The sequence below is a fragment of the Lycorma delicatula genome, chromosome 11 (genome assembly GCF_047948215.1).
Source record: "Lycorma delicatula isolate Av1 chromosome 11, ASM4794821v1, whole genome shotgun sequence".
Taxonomy (NCBI): Eukaryota; Metazoa; Arthropoda; class Insecta; order Hemiptera; family Fulgoridae; genus Lycorma; species Lycorma delicatula.
Window position 1 is genome coordinate 38,649,523 of NC_134465.1, and position 20,832 is coordinate 38,670,354.

The 20,832-nt window shown below is 30.0% G+C and overlaps 1 protein-coding gene across 4 annotated transcripts in view; it reads right to left on the bottom strand.

Moving 5' to 3' along the window:
• Positions 1–1,929: 1,929 nt before the first annotated feature.
• The window catches only part of spd-2 (centrosome assembly protein spindle defective 2), a 133,805-nt gene continuing 114,902 nt past the window's right edge, over positions 1,930–20,832 (bottom strand). For 3 of the 4 annotated variants that reach the window (XM_075378384.1, XM_075378382.1, XM_075378383.1), the window contains 4 exons: positions 19,368–19,662; positions 11,431–11,483; positions 8,647–8,821; positions 1,930–2,328 (listed from right to left, as the gene is read on the bottom strand). In XM_075378384.1, coding sequence (XP_075234499.1) covers positions 2,134–2,328; positions 8,647–8,821; positions 11,431–11,483; positions 19,368–19,662 — 718 coding nt within the window. In that variant the 3' untranslated portion in view covers positions 1,930–2,133. The remainder of the gene's footprint in view (positions 2,329–8,646; positions 8,822–11,430; positions 11,484–19,367; positions 19,663–20,832) is intronic. The other variant, XM_075378385.1, reaches the window with a different exon arrangement.

Genomic DNA, 20,832 nt, shown 5'->3' on the forward strand with positions numbered 1-20,832 from the left:
ATCATCATCTTATTTCTTCTTTGTCTGCATCATGAAGATCATCCGAAAAAGTATCAAAATCAACTTTCAGATCATACTAAAACTCAGTATGACTACCTCTGTAATGAGGTATGACTACCTAGTCATACTGAGTTTTAGTTCTTTCAGCTGTATCTTCTGAGATTCTACTTTTTCATAGAGAACTTGAAGAAGATTGTTCATTTGTCTCTTTCCAAGATCAGGTTGTGAAATAATCACTTCGGAGTTTAGAGAAGACAGTCGAGCAACAACTTTGAAATTCAATGGGCTTTTCTGTCAAAGTTTTTGGACTGTCTTTACTAGAAAAATCTTGCACTGCTATCTAAAGTTTAGTAAAACCAACTCGGAGACATGTTTCACAGTTTTTAGTATTTACAGTTTGTTTAATCAACAATAATTCTTTATTACTCTCTTTATAATTTGTACAGTTTTTATACTTCTCTATCCAATTTTTTTTGTTATCTTAATATACATTATCAAACCATGTGCATGTGCCATACGATAAATAAATAGGTGTTTTATGGTTTGGAAATGAATACCAAACAATAAGTAAGTTTTCACTATTTTCTAAGTCGATAGCCACTACCTTGCTGCCAGTACTAGCAGATCAACACATCTGGTTACAAAAGGTGTGCAAAACCAACACAATAAACTTTTCATCAAATCCAACAAGCTAGTGTGAAGATAAGGTGAGAGAGAAGAGCTTTGAACCTTCTCAAAGAAGGCTCAGATGGACAGACACCACACTTTGTCTACAGTAAGCTGGCAATTTTTTATCACACCACTTACTGCAGTTCTAACCAATTTTAAAAATTCAAGATGCAATATTTATGGAAAGTTACTTCAAAATAATTAAAACTTTAAAAAGTATTACTTTTCCAAGTTCCATATAACATTTGATGATTTCTGTGAATAATATGTGCACTTCAAAGGGTTTTTACCAAAATTTTCCCTTTTCACAATTTTAACTTTTTCCTGACTTTTGGCTTATTTTCAAAAACTTACCTGACTCTCCAGGTTTGGGGGAATCCTGTTATGTAGCCTATGACACTCCCATTAACATAAAGATTCCAACAGGGGTCATACATCTAAATTGTTTCAGCTGTTGAGCTGATACAATGGAACAAACATACATACACCCTAAATACATTACACTAGATAATGATTTCTTGAAGGTATGTTATTTTTAGTTATTTTTTTAATTACTTTCCAATGCTTTCTATTCCAGAACACTGAAATAGAAATATAACTTCAACATAATTGAAAATTTAGTTACAAGTGGATTTATTATTAAGAAAGAAGAATTTCCAGAAAGTGACAAATGTTTCTTTTGTTAACCTCTGCATGTTTTCCCTTTTCCATAATCCTATCCATCATTAAAATTTCTTCCTTTCCTTCCTTTCACCAAGCCTTTTATCACATCCACTAATAAACACCTTCTTCTCATACAATGCTCCAGCAAGTTCCTTTTCCTATAATCAATCACATTTAGTATTTTCCTGTTCTTTCAAATTCTCTTTAATATTTCATTTGTTACATGGTCTTGCCACCTGACATTTATCATTCTGTGCCACACCCGCATCTTAAAAGCCTCAATTCATTTTCTGTCTGCCTTTCTCATCGTCCATGTTTCAGCTCCATACCAATGTGATCACCTAATATATATATGAACTTTATTACTTCTCCCACCTGCTTAGAAGGTCTTTACTTCCTTGTACAAAGTAAAGGGAGTATTGTGAAAAAATTTTGGTTTTCAGATTTTAAAAAAACTAAGAAAGTGAAAGCACTAGCACTAATAAAGTGAAATATGTTGGAGTTAGAATCTTTTCTGTCAGTTACTACTGATTGTTCATGAAGCAGCTGCAAATATTAGTTCATTAAAAAAAAACAACCAACAAAAAAGTAATTTAAAATACATTTTATTTTTTAAAAAATAACAAACATAATTATAAGAAAAATAATCAACAAATTATTTAAAAATAATAATAAAGTCTTAAATTAAAATTTTTATAAGCATAAAATACCTGTATTATTTTTTGCACGCATAATGTATGTATGCTGATTCTATACACAATCATATAGTATTATGACAAGTTGCATCATTATTCAAGTTATTCACTTAATAACTGCAAGACCAAATAAATAATAAGTTAACGTGTAACATTTATCAACAGATATTGTCAATGTACCTACATGTTTACCGACTTCTAATGGTTTAAAGTAAACTTTAAAATTTAAGTACCAACTGCCTTTCAGTGGAAATTCCAAAGTTCTCATTTCAAATGGGCCATTTATTTTTTCCATTACTACCTGAAATGAAAAAAAAATTCTTTAACCTGTATGATAATTCAACAACAAATCTAGAATCCGTGCATTATTAAATAGCATTAATTGTAAATAACAAATATACATGGTTACAAAGATTAGAAATAGGAATTAGAAAAATTCAATTTCGATAAAGTCATACAATAACAACACTTTGAATTAGTTATAACTATATTATCAGTAATAATTACAAATAATACATAACAGACTTGATCCTACTTAATGTGATCAGGACATATTTATTATAACATCAGGACAAGGTCCTGATGTTATAATAAAAAAATCTTAGAATAACTTTTAACTGTACAATTTCAATTTAACTTTCAGCTGATGTAAAATCATCATCTCTTTCTGATTATTAAATAAATGTTATAAAAAAAAAAACGTTTTTCAATGAAGAAACCAATTATCACAAAACTTTATCTGCTTTTTTGAAATAACAGTAGTCTATCCGATAACTTTTCCACTGAAATTCTCTAAAAATTTAAGTTTCATTTTGTTTTTCAGTGTCCAACAGTCATTTTTCAAAATTTGTCTTTTTTTTGGTCTATGCCAGTTCATTTCAGATAAATTTTTGCATCAATAAAACTTCCTTTTTCTATTAATTTAGAATAAGCCTGACAGCAGTTTATAGTACATGTAGTGAGCTTTCTTCAATTCAACTCTTTCATACGTATTTTAAGCCAAGTGTTGTCTCATGATATGCTATCATCATATGCAAATAATAAAGGTTGCATTCTTAAAATTTATTCAATAAGTTTTTATGAACGAGTCATCAAAAAGGCAAATCTTAAAACAGAAATTAACACCTAATTATTAAAAACCAAGTATTTCCCTCTTTCTAGTATACAAATCATTAAGACTTAGCAACAGTGATAACATTAAATGTTAGAATCACAATAAATGAAATTAATTAATGTAGTTCATTATGGGTTTAATGTAATTAGCAATTTTTATTTAGAAAAATCTTATATCACACCGATGATAAGGTTCATAAACGAAAAAAAATTGTCAATGATAAATTATGTCTTGTGAAACCGTACTGGTAAACAGAGAAACATTTGTATTAAATTCAATGCTTACACAAAGCACAACTGTAATTTTTTCTAATGTACTGGCAAGATACCAACCATTCTAATGCAAACTCCTTTCTAATCTTTAATTCATTCTGTTTTAAGTGAAATTACTAAATAATTTAACAATACTACTGCAGTATGAACCACAATAGTTAAAATATATAATTCAGAAAAACTTCTGCTGCTGTATAAATAAACTAGCACTAATTTTTTGTAGAGTCTTAACAAAAGTTATAAAACACTAAAACTGCACGAACAGGAAACAATTGGAAGGTAGGGTATTTTTTTTATTAATTTCTCATCAATTCCATAGGTTTTCTTCAGATAAATTAAAAAGTAGCAAAAGTAACAAAAAAAAAAAAATTAATATAAACTCCTTTTCTTATATCATAAGGTATTAAAATATAACGCTTCACAGATAAGCTTTTTCTTTTGTAATATATATTACAGTTTAATTATACCTAAATCAGAAAACTTCTATGAAACTAAAGAATGCACAGAGCGATTTTACCCCCAAAAAAAGTTTTAAAGCTAGGGTTTGCATATCATTGATCTTGTATAATAGAAGGTATGATAAAAAATGCTCAAGAAAGGAATCTGTACAAAAGGAAGGAGAACACAGGTAGGTGACATAGTGTTTTTAGGAAACAAAGTACAGGATATTCAACAATAATTTCAAAATTAGAAGACACAATGATATAATTATCATAATTCAGTTATCTACCTGAGATAGGTCCCTTTCACCTGTCCATTACTATTCCCAGCTAAAATTTTTAAAACCTAACAGCTCCAATTGTACATAATTTTCTCCTTTCCAGCCTTATTTTTTGTGCCTTTCATGATATGTCCCGATTGATTAAAATTTCCTATTCTGAGTCGTTCTAATTAACATTCCATTCTTGTTCACATCTCTCATTACTTCATTTTTCACTTTATCTACTATGTACATAATCTGAATGCTTTCTTTTTAGCGTCTGCACAGATGACATTGAAAATGTGAAGACAAAGTGAAAAAATCCCTTGTGGCATGCCGGAAGGCAGAGGTAGATTTCACCAGTGCTAAGTAGGATAAAAAAGATTTCCACAAGTTAAGAAAAACTTCAAATTTACTCAACACGACAATGTTTGCATGGGGAAAAAAGTTTCACATGTTTAGCATACAAGCCAAATCTTTTTAGAATTCCAGTAATATTTTGATCATCTCTTGCCGTAAAGGTTGATGATATCAAAAATTGTTTCAGACAAAAGTTTTAGGTAATGCTTAGAAGACTAACGACCACTTTAAGCAGATTCAATACTGTGCCTATTAAGGGAGGTATGATTTTTTGTCTTCGAAACCCCATGTTTCCACCCCCTGGGAAAATGGTTGGTGTTGTCAAAAGACTTTACTTAGATAAGTTTTAGGCCCTTATCCAAAGAATAATAGGAACTTTAAACAAGTTCAATATTTTACTTAATAAGAAAGTTATGGTGATATTTTGTTTTTTCAAAAAAGCCCCCCATTTTCACCACCATGGTCCGATTTTTCCCATTAACTAACTCAAACGAGATTTTGGGTCACTATATTTTATGTATCAATTTGAAAGCGATTGGCGCACAATTACAGCAGTTATTGTGTCCACAAGAAAGTGAAATATTATATATATATATATATATATATATATATATACACACACACACACACACAATATATGATTCTTTCAGCTTCTGTAAAGTACAGAATTAGAAAAACACTCTTTACTTTTACTTATTTTTACTTTATCATAATGTTTTCAGACTTGTTTACATTTACACATTACTCTATTAGCTTTTTTTACATTTTGAAAAATTGTTGATTAAAATAAAAAAATTTTTTAAATATTTAAAATAAATTAGAACAAATATTTGTTCAGTCAAGAATGAAAAAGTATCGAATAACTATTAATTTATCATACCTTATCTAGACAAGAGTTGATTTTTATTTTAATTAATAATTTTTACAAAATTTAAAAAAGCTAATAGAGTAATGTGTAAATGTAAACAGTCTAAAAATTTATAAAACAAATCTCACTTAAGATGGGCTTAGGTGAAACAATTATGAAAAAGTAAAAAATGTAAAGATAAGAGTGTTTCTCTAATTCTATGTTTTGCGGAGGCTGAAACAATAATATACTGTATATATAGATATTTACAGAGGAAAAAAAAGACTATACAAAGTTTAATTTTGTTCCTGAGCGTCTAGGTTGGTAGGACTGGGCCTGCGCTTCTAGTATGCTTGGGTGGGGTCATTAGGAGTGGGAAGAGCCGGCCATTCCACACTGCCAACCAATTCATCGTCAGTAATGCTCACGATGTTGGGGCAACAGGTGCACCCCTGCACTGGCAATGCATAATTATAAAAAGTCTTGCTCGTGAAGGAGTTCAAGTGACAGAAATTTTCCGAAGATTGACTTCACAGTTTGGGGACCAAATATTGTCAAGGACTCATGTGTTTGTCTGGCATAAAGAATTCAAGGAAGCATGAGAACAAGTGGAAAATCAGGAACATGATCACTATCCTTGAACCAGCATTACAGACGAAAACATTCATGCGGTTCGAGACATTTGTAAAGACGATTGAAGGGTGAGAGTATCCAAAATTGCTGAACAGGTCAGAATAAGTTATGGGAGCTGTCAAGTGATCACAAATGACCTACAGTTCCGTAAAGTGTGCGCCAGATGGATCCCTTGCCTTTTGACTGCTGATCAGAAGTTTAGATGTTTGGAGGTCTGTCAGAGGTTTACAGTACGGTTTGCACAAGAAGGTGATACGTTTTTGAGTCGGATCATTACCTGCGACAAAATGTGGGTCCACCACTATACTTCCCAGTCGAAACAAGCCAGTATGGAGTGGCAGAGGAAAGGGGAGGCAGCCCCAGTGAAAGCCAAGACTAGACTGTCAGCTGGCAAGGTTCTTTCAACCGTTTTTTTCGACTGGCGAGGCATTTTTCTCGCCAGTCGTGAAAAAGATGAGACCAACCAATTCAAGAGGTCATCCTCCTCCACGACGCCAGGCTCTGTACTGCAGCTCTAACGGTATCAAAACTAAAAGAAATGCACTGGACACAACTTGATCATCCTCCCTACAGCCTGTACCTATTGCCCTGCGATTTTCATTTGTTTGGGCCGCTTAAAGAAGCTCTAGGAGGGCAATGATTTGAAGATGACAAGGACGTGGAGGAATTCATGTGCAATTGGCTCCTGACACAATCAACTTCATTCTAGATGCTGCGATAAAAAACCTTCCTTCTTGCTGGGAAAAATGTATTTCTAAAGCAGTAAACTACATAAAAAAAAAAAATTATTTGCCTTTTATTTTACAATAAATAATTTGTTTTAAAAGTAAAATCCCATTTATATGATTTAACCTCGTGTATATAAATGTATATATAAACTTTTGAACTGGCAGTGGTTTTGGGGTCTGGGGGGATGTGAAACTTCCCGAAGTCGAATCATGGTACCCATTACATAGGTAGCTTTCTTATGAAATCTACCTAAAATGAAGTGTAATGAGGGAAGGGAATAACCTTTCATTCTTATTCACATGCCTTATTACTTCTTTTTTCACTTGTCTACCAATTTAATCTTTTCCATGTCCAGATTTTGAAGACTTTCTTTTTAGTATCTGTACAGAGGACATTTCAAATATGAAGAGTGTGATAAATGAAGTGTAATGAGGCAAATGAACAAGAGTAGAAGCTAACAGCCTGTGACGTGGGGGGAGGGGAGTGAGTGTCCAATTGATTGGTGTTAGAACATTGAATAAAAGGTGCACCAATAAGATCCCATAAAATATTAAAATACTCCAAAAAATAACTGGAATATTTTTTTTAATTTAATGTATGGGTATTTATTTTTTTTACAAAAAAAAATCCTCAATCTCCTTCAGAATACTCCATCCACAAGTAATAACACATCTGTCCAATCTTTTTTATTCTACAGTTCAAAACTTTTTTTTAAATTAGTCTATTGCAATGCCTGAAAGCACCTTCCTCATATTTTTCTTTGCCTCATCTATGTTGGCAAAATGCTTTCCTTTCAGGTCTCTCTTCATTCACAGTAACAAAAAAAAAATCACAGAGTTAAGTCACACTTTACGGGGGATGGGGAAGGGAAGTTATGCCCCTTTTTATTAAAAATTGGTGAACTGAGAGAGCTGTGCAAGCAGGTGCATTGTTATGGTGGAAAAACCATAAGCAGCTACCTGTCTGTCAGAAAATGGACCTTTTTTGCCACAAACTGTTGTGCAATCATCTCAGAACTTCTAAGTAGAAACTCTGTGGTCAACAGTCCAACCTGGTTGAATGAATTCTAAATGCACCACCCATCTTGCATCGTAAAAACAAATGAGCATTTATTATCTTGATGTTTGACTTCTCTTTTTTGAAATACAAAAACCACTTGTAACAGTTGAGTTTTTCCATAGCAGTATCCTTGTAAGCTGTTTCCAACATCAGAATAGTTTCTGCGGCATTTTTCCTGAGCAGGAAGTAAAACTTCATGGTCGCATACAGTTCGTTAAAATTGCCATGACAAAAACTGACAAGCAGGTGCTTGACAACTTCTTTATTACAACTTGTTCCCATTATCTTGGTTTGTGTCTGCTAATATTATTATAAGATTTGTATGAACAACATAAAAGTTTTAACACAGTAATTTACAATGCCTTCTACTTCGTTTGCTATGAAAAGTAAAATAGTAGTAGTAGCAGTAATAGACAAAAAATTAAGTCACTCCTCTTTCCTTAATTTTCATGCTTGTATAAGAATGTTAACAAAGAATTTCCAGCAATGCAAACTTAAGAAAAAATAATTGCATACAAATCTATTGTGCTGCACATAATGCCATGTTTACTTTCAATAAACCTCATAATTAATTCCACTCCATAATTTAATTCCATAAAATAAATGTTTTAAAACTAATTAAAATTTGATTAGAATTTTTAAAATAAGTCACTATTATAAGTAATCCCTACACATGTGTTTCCTGCTTCTACCAAAGCACATTCTAGTACGATAATCAGCCAGCACTTGCTACACAAGTTATTCTAAAATAAACAAATAGATTGACACAGATGGCATTGAAAACTGAAAGGTTATTGATAACAGTACACTATAACAGTACATTTCACTTATGAATGATTAAGTTTCATCAAATCACTGATTACACTAAAGATAACAAAATATTAATGACAAAAAACAATTCTGACCATAGCGGTATCATTTGATGGGTTACGTAAACAAATACGGCAAACAGTTTTACAACCGACAAACGTTGCTGGAAAATTAATTTTATAATCATCAGAATAAACTTTTCTCTTTTTGTTTTTGTCATCGCTATTGATGATTGCATCAGCAGCTGTCTTCGTAGATGCTGGCTTAATTCTAGATGACCAAATAAAAAAAAATAACTGCGGTTAACACATGCATAAACTAAATAAAACTAATTTACACATAAAAAAAGTTATACACAGATTTACACATTTATAAACACAAATACACTCATGTATGTTATGTGAACACAAACTACACATCCTTCGGTGATGGCTCATCAAGGGTCTGAATGATTTTTATCATAAATGTATCACTGTAAATATAAAGTGCATTGCCATCAGGAGGGTACATGACACTACCAATATCTCCTTACTACTCTATATATAATTTCATAATTAAACTGATAATTCCTCAATGTACTTTATTATCTCTGCTATAATATAAAAGTCCAATCTAGTAGTATAAATAAAAAAATTAATTTTTTGCGTTCTCTTCTCATTCTTGCAGACAATTTCATTTTCATTATTCATTTATTCTATTCACCTACACATGTGTTTGAGATTTTTTTAAAAATTCATTAACTCTATTAAAAAATTACTTTTTATCTGCATTCCAGACCTATCACTTCACATATCTGTACTGCATCGTACATTATATGATGTCATATAATGCTGTATAATAACAGAAACAGGCTATTGTGAATCATTCACTGTAAAGCAACTGTTGGAGTAAGCAGGATTGTTATGGCATCATTTTGTTACCCAGTCGATGCAGATTAGTTAAAATGGAGCATCGATCGAGAGTTGACGGTAAAAGCATGTTATAAAAATAATGCTCGTTCTGATGCTGAACAAGAAGAATTCTATTTTACTTTCAATTAGGGTAACGCAATTCGCTTTCATCAAATTTATACTAAAAGGCACACACTGAAACTTAGAAGCTACAGATTCAGTGCTGAGTAAAAAGCACCCCGGTGAGATAAAAAATATCTGAACGTCAGAAACTCTCAAAACATCAGAAACTTGTAGGCCGTAGTATATTTTACCAAGATTTTTAACTTTTCACTGATCAATATTCAGGCAGTTCAAGAATCAAAAATACTATCTTAGGGAAAGTTATTTCTGCTGAACAAAATTCTTGCTTCAGTTAACACCACTGCTAAAAATAAAAAAAGGAAAAAGGCAATACGGTGTATTGTGTGTCAAAAGAAATGATAGGGCCTACTTCTTTTTTAAATGATGATGGCCATGTGGTAATCATGACTTCAGAACAACATACCAAAGGATTTAAGCACTTCTCACCAATGAACTTAAAATTGTCAGCCTCTACATGTAATTTTTGCAATTCACTTCTGCAACAACAATTTCAGTAATACTTCAGCCATTTATCAACTGATTTGAACAAATGAAGTATTATTTTGCTCACAATAAAAAGTTTAATATTTTTAATATAACATTTTTGATAAAACTAATATATATTTACATAGCTATTAATGATAAAAAAAATGTTAATTGTTGCCATTATGAAATTTTCAAGCATATTTATTTTGTAAAAAGAAATTTTGGGTACATGGCAGATAAAATGGAAGGAAGATATTGAACTTTTTTGTTTATTTTGAAGTTATGAAACAATACCCTAAGTTTGACCAACACCTCCTGGCACACTCCATATATATATATATATATACACACATACAAACACACAAAGATGTATGTTATTAGTTCACCTAAAACAGCATAACATCTATTTCAGGAATGGACAACATACATGGCATTACTATCTCTGATGGAAAATATATATTCCATACAGCAGCAAATATGTTAAAACAATAAACGTTAGAGAATATGCAAACAGAATTTTCATAATGGAGTTATTTTTCTGAGATCAAATGCAGCATACCTTACTATCACTCTCTCTATTGTACTGTAGGTATATCATTTTTGATATAAAAGCACAGAGCAGCAAGTAAATATGCTTTACCGTGTGTATTGGAGAAATTTTCTTAAGGATTCATTTATTCTATTGTAGTAGATACTATTTAAACCAGATCAGAATATAGAAAAAATTAATAATAGGTTTAATAATAATAAATCTATAGCTATTGAGGGAGAGACATCTGTGATATGATTGCGAGTTAGACTAATAAAACACAAATTTTGTATGTTACCTATTAAAAATATAACATTAATTTTTACAATTAGAATACAATTATTTATTCACTTGGTAACAACACACCTAAACCCAATTACACAGTTACTCTATTCTTTTATTTTTCACACGTTAAGAAATTAATACACTATTATTATTATTAGTAAAGTAATAACAAATAATATGTAATTCAAAGTGCCACATATACTACAGATTTAATACAGAGAATTTTAAATCTAGTGTTTTATATAAAAACAGATAAATGAATTAGAATTTTAATTAGCAATCAAAAATGTTAATATCAAGTCTTTTTTAATGTTAACAGTACTATATATATATATATATATATATATATATATATATAAAACAAAAACAGATTTTTCAAATACAAAAGAAAAAAAACATTGAAAATAATATGTGTCTATACTAAATAAATCTGGATTTGTTTGGACTCTCACAAGCATCAATGTTCTATTCTCACTGACAAAATAACTGAACTGGTTGTAGATCTAGTCAGGGTAGCTACAGAATATCTATTGATACATTACATAAAAAATATGATTTTTACTTACATATTATTTATATTAACAGGGACTTCAATCACGTTCATCAAATCAGAATGGACCTAAAAAAAAACAAACAACAAATGATAATAAATGTTAATTTAGTCACTATATAGGCTTAAGTCAGATTACTGTTGCTAACGAATGATGAATTTTGTTAGTATTTGAAAAATGTTAAGCCTGACCGAGATTCGAATTCCAGAATAAATAAAAGATATTTAAATAATTTTATTTGTGATAAGATTGCATAATGACAGTTATTTAAATTATGGTTTTACCTCATCGGATGGAAAGTCACAGTGTATTCGTGTTCAAGTCCTCTCCGATGAAAGCATGAAGCCATCAAAATTAATTTGATACTAAACATTCAGATCATAAAAGCAACCCTTGGAATTTTTTGAAAGAAAATTACATACTTTGAGAAATCAACAAGCTTTTCTTTTCTTTTTAAATCAAGCCATACTGATAAAAATACTCTTGAAGCACCTAACTCATAGCAAACCAAACCTCATACAAATGTAAATAACCTCACATTGCCTGCTGCAACTGATGTGTTGCAGCAGTGGAATAATAGTGTTTTAATAGGTGTGGAAGCAAAAAACTGAAAAAATTCCCCCACATCTTACCTCTGTGAAAAGGGTCTTTCATCTGTGATTGCCCTAAAATCTAAATATAGGAATCTTCTTTTATCACTGTAAAACAATTTGATTTTGTTTGTTTCTAATATAGATCTGCATAAGGAGAAACTTTAAATGAGAAACAAATGCAACCCCAAATGATTACTTTATTTTATTTATATGTGTTTTTATAAATATGTTTATAATACATGTTTATAATAACATGTTGATAATTATAAAAACATGTTTATAATAAATGATTTTTTTCTGATAAAATTATTTATTGTTTACTTGTAAAATAGTAGGCAAATTTCACAACCTCCAGGTTGAATCATCTAAAACAAAGGGATCTAGATAATCTGATTAAATTAATTTTATTCTCTTTGGTGGAAATATGACATTTAGTTCTTATATCAGATCATCATACTCAAATTGCAAATTTTGAGGATTGTCATCTGGATCAAGAGTTTCCTTTTGAAATAAAACTATCAAATTTTTTCGGATAGCGGTAGAATTTTTTTTAAATTTTTGTTTTCATCTTCACTTAATTTCTTTATTCTAAAGTGGGTGATCTGCTTCTTTTTTTTTATATTTTCTAATGAGTAGTAAAATTCTTTATCTGAACTTTCATCATCCCTTTCTTTGTCCAAACAAATATTTTGGAGTAACATGTCAGACATGATCACTTTCCTGGTACAAGATCAATAAGAATGCTTATATTCTAGAATAACGATGCAAAGTTTACTATTAAGCAAGTTTACTATTTTGTCATAGGCTATGTTTTTTGAAAGGATCCTTTGATCAAGACTGGCCATAGAGATCATGAAATTTTTTTCAAATATTTTATTTCATGATATTTACAAGTTAAGTGACGTCAGTTCATTCTTTTTCTTCACTATAATCTTTAATTGATTTAATGTCTTAAGAAAAATTCCATACACATTTTTATGGCAAGTTTCATTAGTAAAAACACCTACAGAACACTGACACTACACTTTGATAAAAGGTCACACAACTATACAATTTAAGAGCACAGAGTAAAGTAAGACAAATATTGGTGGAGGGGGAACACAACAGTGCAAGCACAGACTTACAGATGCTTGAGTGAGCCTGTACAATCCTGAACCTATCTGCAGAGAATTGTGACTCATTAGCATCATTAACCAACAAATAACTATTGTGCATATACATATTTAATTTAATCACTTACATAATACTTGTCTTTCAAAATAATATTTACTCACTTCTATAATTTAATTGCTTTTCAATTAATTTACAAATAGAGACTAACTTATTGATCAATGGTTAAATTAATTTATGCTTCTTCTTAATAATGAATTAATTTACTACCTTTTATGAACAATTTTTAATATTTAACCAGTGTAGATCCTGTCTTCAGTTCAGGATAACATTATTTTGATAAAGAGAAACTTTTTATCTAAAATAATTCAAAAATATACATTGGGCAATCTACATGCTTGTTTATAATAAGGTACTTGATTTATTTTTTAAGAAATGTGGTTTCCTTAGTTTAAAATGCTTTAGAAATAACAGAATAACTCCTTATGCCCGCTTATCTTGGATGTGGAAATCAAGCATCATTTTTTGCTTGAATTTACAATTTTTTCCTACTTAAGAGTTTAATCCCAAAGTTGAAATTTATAATTAAGTTTGATACCATAGAGACCTTTTTATGCGGGCAATTTTCAAATTTTTATCTGGTCCTCCGACAGAGATAATGTAACTGAAAAATTGAAAAAAAATTCAGAAATTCACTTTTTAAGTACGGAAGTTTTAAAGGGAACTCATCATTGATAGTTTATATAAAGTAACTATACTCATTGAACGAAGTAGATGCCTTTGAATGCGAAAAACAGCATAAGGCTTAACACAAGAATGACCACCATTTTTGAACCAAATACAATCCACCATTTTTGAACCAAATACAATAAAGATTATAAAAAATTAAAACATAAGGGTATGCATGTACAAACTATATGAATTTTTTCTGAGATGGTCAAGCAACCAACTATTTTTTTCTGGATCACTCGGTATGAATCGATCCATGTGACATAGAATTACTCAAATGTTACATGGTTATGATATCAAAACAAAGGTTTAACACTTCTGATGAAAGCTTCCTGAAGAACCACAACTGAATAAGGCATGCCAAGCTCAATCAAACGTTAAGGTTCTTCATTCATTATGGATTATGAATTCTTACAACTGTTAGTTGAATGATCAACAAATAGTGTTACACCATTTACGTGAGGCAATCCAGAAAACGACCACAAATATAAGTAAACAATTCTTAGATTTTATACTTTGATAATGTTCTGGCTCACACTTCAATTTAACCCTTTGTACTCCTGCGTCCTGCATTGCAGACCATGTTCAGCCACTAGGCTTCGATTTCTTTGAGGGTAATTTGCCCCATCAGCTCTCATGTGCTGCATTGCAGGCAATCATTAAAATTATTTCCAGCTCTTCTTTTAATTATACTATTTCAGCTAGTGTTGCAAAACTTTGATATAGTTTTGCAACACTCAGCACAACTGGGTCATAAATACCTAATTTAAAGCTCATGTCCTTATATCATATTTTAATCAAGTTATTTAAAATGATAAATTCTTTTAATTTGATATTTCTATTTTAAAATGATTAAAAAATGTACTATAGCTGCTATATATTACTGTAATAAAAATTAGTATTGACAGCTGCCTAAAACAGGGTTTGGAATGAAAAATTGAAATATACTTGTTACAAATGAATTTTTAATGTTCTAGGTGGTTTAACAAAATTATTAAATTATTATTTTCAAAATATTATTAATAAGATCAGTCATACAAATAAAAAAATCAAGTTTAAAAATATACAAACAAAATTATACCTGCTAGGAGAAACATTTTTACTAACATTGTTTTAATAAAAGTAAACACACCAGTGTGTATTATATATAAAAGTATATTAAAAGCTGGCAAGTATGTTGCATCTCTGGGGGACTACTATGATGTGGACAATATCAATATATTATAAGTATATTCTTTTTAATAAAAAATTAAATTTTTTTTAAATCACACCTTGTATGTTGAATGTGATTGTTAATTATCAATTTTCTTATTTTCGTATTCCCTTTTCTGTCATACTGTAATTACTTGTGCTTATTCATTGCTATAAATCATGTAGATTACGAATAAACCTGTATAGAAATATATTAAGAATAAATTTCTATTTGAAAAGGCTTCTCAATCATGGCTTCAAATATAGTAACTGTATAATAATGAAATTTTAAGCAAAATAAAACATGCCGCCGATCTATTATATTACTAATTAAAAATAAAATTTAAATCCCTAAATAAATTAAGTTACTGATAAGAATATATGTTTTCTTCTGACAATAAACAAATAATTACAATGAACAAAGTTAACCAGATATCCTAAGAATAAGAACTTTTTTTTTTATTAATTTGACAAAATGTTAATTTAAATTTTGCCCAACACTTATTATATCTAAAATAATGTGATTGACAGCACTATAGAGTATTTTATAAGAAATTTGTTTCAATGATTTAATAATTTACACAACAGTAAATGCATTCATAAAACTGCATGAAAGAAATTAATATATTTTTCTACTGCTGTGTAATAAAGTAATTTCATTAAAAAAAATAAAACAGCTTAAATTAGCTTTGCTGGAAATTTGACTCATCTATGTGTTGTGGGGATGTTACACCCAGTTATTTCTTTTCACATTTGTCTAGTTTCATGCCTCTTGTTGCTGAATTGAGATTATATTTAGTTTACTTGTGATCTATAAATTCCCTTCAAATTGCAGAATAGTTTAATGTATATTATTCAACACTAGAATTTTTTAGAAGTACCAAAGAAATAAAATAAAAAATCTGATGTGGAAAACACATAATTTCCTTGTATGCCTATTAAATTACATTTACACATTTTTTTTAAAATGAAAGTACATAAAATTTTATTTAATTAAAAACTAATATTTTTTCATAGTTTTTTTTTTTGTTATTGAATTATTATTCATTGTAAACATTTTTTTACAATGTAAAATTTTTTTAGAAAAAAGTTTTTACAAATAAAAAAATTTTTATTTAAAAAAAATTATTTGTAAAAATAAAAATTTTTTAATAATTATTAATTAATCAATATATTAAAATTAAAAAAAAAAAATTAAAATAAAACGGATATGAAGTCTGATTTGAACCGATGAGCCCTCTCCTAAGATTCAAATATTTCATTAATTAAAATTTTATTTGGCTACAACTCTGAAACTAATGAAAATAAGTACCACTAATATTGCTGAAAAGCTCTCAATGAAAGCTTATTACTGCAGTTAAGAAAAAACACAAAATTTTGGACACTTTTGGTTCAGTAAGTTGCAATCAAAAGGGGAGGTGCACAGCACAACTAGATGTTACAACAGTCCTAAATTCAAAATTTCAACTTCCTACGGCTGATTGTTTTTGAGTTATATGAGATACATATGTACGTACATTCAGACATCACACTAAAACTGAATGAAGAATGATTTTTCATTTAAATGAATGAATGATTTTTTCATTTTTTGAAGAATGAAGAGATTTTTGATACAAGGTTGAAGTAGTGCATGTACATCAAGCAGCCATAATAAAATTATGGCTGCTAAAATTTAATTATTAACATTACGCAAAACAAAGAAGGTATGATGACAATTATTTGTCTCTAGGATTTAGTAAAATTACTATTAATGGTGAACATCAGTCTGACTGATTGACTGCATTAGCATATGATAGCATGAAACCTAACAAATTAAGGAGGCATTTAGAAATAAAACATGCAGACTAGTAAACAAATCTAAAGAATACTTTGCTCGAGAGGTGAATAGTTTTAAATCTACTCACCAAACATTTACAAAAATGACACAACTGTGCCTTCCTAAGCTCTTTTGACGTCTTTTAATGTTTCTCATAAAATTTCCAAATGTAAAAAGTCACACACAATAAGTGAAACCCATCTTACCAGCAACTGTTGATATTGTTTCCACAACATTCAAAGATTGCTTCGCACAACAACTGAAATCCATCCCTCTTTCTAATGACACCGCAAATATCAGATATTTCTGAATATCTGAATGAGCAATTAATGGAAAAAAATAAAAACAACTATTTTTGGCCTTCAAGTTGATGAAGCAACTGATAAACACAGAAATTCTCACTTATTGGCTTATGTCAGATTTATTGATGGCAAAGAAATTTGAGAAGAAATGCTTTTTTGTGAGCCATTTACCACTAACACTACTGGAGAAAGTATTTCTAAGGAAAATAATATGCAATGGAAAAATGCATTGGATCATGCACAGATAGTGCCAGGGCTACGGCAGGACAATACACCAGACTTCAAGGTTTTGTCAAAGTTCATTTGACGTTTGTTGCCCCAAACGTCAAATGGTACCATTGCATTGTTCACAAAGGCACTAGCCTCAAAAGACCTGAGTCCAAGCTTAAATGAAGTTCTTCAAGTTGTTAAAACACTCAATCAAAGCTAGCAAAGCTCCACTCCAATCAAGGTTGTTTATAGTTTTGTGTGAAGATATGGGTTCAGAACACACAGCATTACTGTTAGATACTGTTCGATGGCTATCAAGGGGAAATGTTTTAAATAGAATATTTGAAGTTTGAAATGAAGTGTTTATGTTTTTAAGAGGTTGCCACTAACCTTTAGCAGAATTATTCTATGAGATTGAGTTCCTCTTGAAGCTAGCCTACCTTGCAGATATTTTTACAAAACTGAACATTTTGAATAAGTCTTTGCCAAAGGGAAATGGCAATATTCCTCCCTTGAACGAAAAAGTACAAGGTTTCATTAAGAAGCTGTCGTTGCAGGAAGCTGACAGTGTTTTTCCTATATTGCTGAACATGCTGCAAAACATTGGTGTGAGCAGCTTCCTCAAGATCTTACAACTTGTGTGGTAAAACAACTTTTGACTACAAAAATAATTTCTTGAGTATTTTTATGAAAACCTTCACCATTTTACTGGATAAAACACTCATTTCAAGAACTGAAGAAAACTAGTTCGTTGAGTTTGGCAGAACAAGAAGAAAAGCTCATTGAACTTCAGTGTGATGAATATTTGAAAGTAAGATTTGTAAAAGAAAACAATGTGTTGGATAAGTGTAAAAGAAGAGTACCTTAGTTTGAACGAAAAAAGTATGAGAATGCTAATACTGTCCATTTGAAACTATGTATTTATGTGAAACAGGATTTTCTGCTCTTGCATCTATATAGTCCAAGTATCGTGGAAGACTAGATATCAGCAAAGAACTAAGAGTTGCTCTGTCAGACTCTCATCCCATTTTATAAAGCTTTGTGAAGAAAAAAACAAGCCCACCCATCATGTTAAAAGTATTTACTAAAACTTTCATGAATACATTTTGATTAATTTTTAAAAACTATCACTAATGAGCATATTATATTTCTTTGTAATTTCTATTTTCATTTTAATGTTGCTCTTTTAAGATATTAAATTGTAAAAATAAAACAAATGTAATATAGCTCTGTTTGTTTTTATTTTTTTATTAGCCTAAACCATGATTATTGTACATGCTTTTTCTGGGGAAAAAATGCATACAGACACAGTATAACAAAAAATATATGTATCAACATTATTTACAATACATTATAAAGGGGACATGATCTTATTGTACACTATGACGGGGGGGCTCAGACTGAAAAAAAAGTTCAGGGGGGCTCAGGCTGAAAAGTTTGAGAACCTCTGCATTGTACCATACAACATAAAATAAAACACATTCATTTTTCATATATGTGAAAGGTCAATGAGTCACTACTGCATTTTCTGCCTCTCTGCAGCCCAGCAAGAGCCTAACTAAAAATACTGTTAATTAATTTAAAAGTGTTACACTGTTGAGAACTGTTGTAATCTAAGTCGCTAAGCTCATGTTATAACAGCAAAAGAGGATAACTCATAATAAATTTACAAATATCTGAATATAACAGGTTGAAAAACAGATATGAAACAGCTTATGTCCATTTAATGTCTTGAGTGTTCCCTTAAATCGGGGGTTAAAGCTGCATCTCTACCATCACCATTATTTCTGATTCTTTTTTCCACTTCCACCACTATTGTATTCCTTGTTCACTTCATCCTCAGCCTTCGGTCTGTTCGTCAGACTTACACAGTTATATTTTTCACTCATGTTTGTCTTTTTTAGAAATTTAAAAAATTTCCTCGAGAATGTAAACTATCATATAAAAAATACAGATAAACATAATCATTAGAATCATAACATAATTTATTACAAATCATACCTTTACAACAACAGTTAAAGGCATCTTTAATTCAGGTAATGAAGATGCTGATGGTGCCATAAGTACAGAATGTTTTACAGTCAGCAAACAAGATGTATGTGGAGGTAAACTTCCATGACGAGGCTCAATAATTAAATCAGTTGACAATTGTGGTATCTCGATATGGAATCTGGACTGCAATACAGTTGTATTACGCAATGAGAAACTTGAAATTGGCTGCGACGGAGACAAATTTACAATACGAGGTGCTACTATCAATTGTGGTAATTTATTATTGTAAACTGTTTCATCCATGCTGAAATCACAAAGAACATAAAGTTGTTATAAAACCAATGGATCCATCACTTATTATTTTTTTTAAAGATCTGTTATTAAAATATATATGTAAGTATAAAAATTAATTTAAAAGAATTAAAAAATTTTTTTTTGCACATAAAAACAAATGTGATAAAAGGTAACGCTTAAAAAGTATGACTTGATTTTTTAAATAATGGAACTTATTTTCCAAAGGGTTTTTTAGAACTCAGCACTTTTTCCAGTGGAATGTTCAGTAATAATTATAATGGCAAAATTATAATTACTAATTATATAATTAGGAAAATCTGTTAATGTGAAACTGAATAATGCATTAGATCTACATTTGCTTTGTTCATTTAATATGTTGTTTTTATCAAATGTAAGTACAATTGTTCATAAATTTCATATTGTCCAAGTGTTTATTGTTTTTTTTTTATACACTACATGTAAAATATACACATTGAGATTATTGTTTATACATGTGACTTGTTTCTATGAGATAATTTGTAAATATGATTCTTTCTATGCCTATAACATATAAAAAATGTGTAGCAGCAAATCAGCTCTTTCTATTTGAATGTGTATTTGGTCTGTTTGATACAATATCTAGTGGAATCACAGAATTTTTATCGCTACACTCTTGGGTCATTATCTTTACGAGAGTGTATTTAGTTATATTTCAAAGTAATACAGCTGTTGTCTTTCCTGAAAAAAAGAATTATGCTGATTTTCTATAAAAATTAATCTATTAGTATTATGACTTCCTGTAGCTGGTTTGTTTCTGATTCTGTTGTGTATAACACAAGTCACTGTAGATTGTATTTAAGTACTAACAAATAACATTCAACAGTTTTTATTTCTGGCAAAACTGATTTTCTATTTTTTATTATTCTGTACAGAATTTCAAAGTTTTCTTTAATGTCACATTATTTACAGTGGAAGTTTTGATTTATTTTCTGAATATATTAATTCTCAGAATTTGATCGTTTTAGAGTCTGCGTGTAAGATTTCTTCTTGATCTTAAATAGGAATACGGACTGGGCTTTGCAGAAATTGTATTACAGGCAAAATTTTCTCTGAAAAGACTATTAACCCTACAATGTGTTTTGACATACTTGTAATGCGTTACGACATCCATCATATGCTGCCCTCTAGCAACATTCAGGTA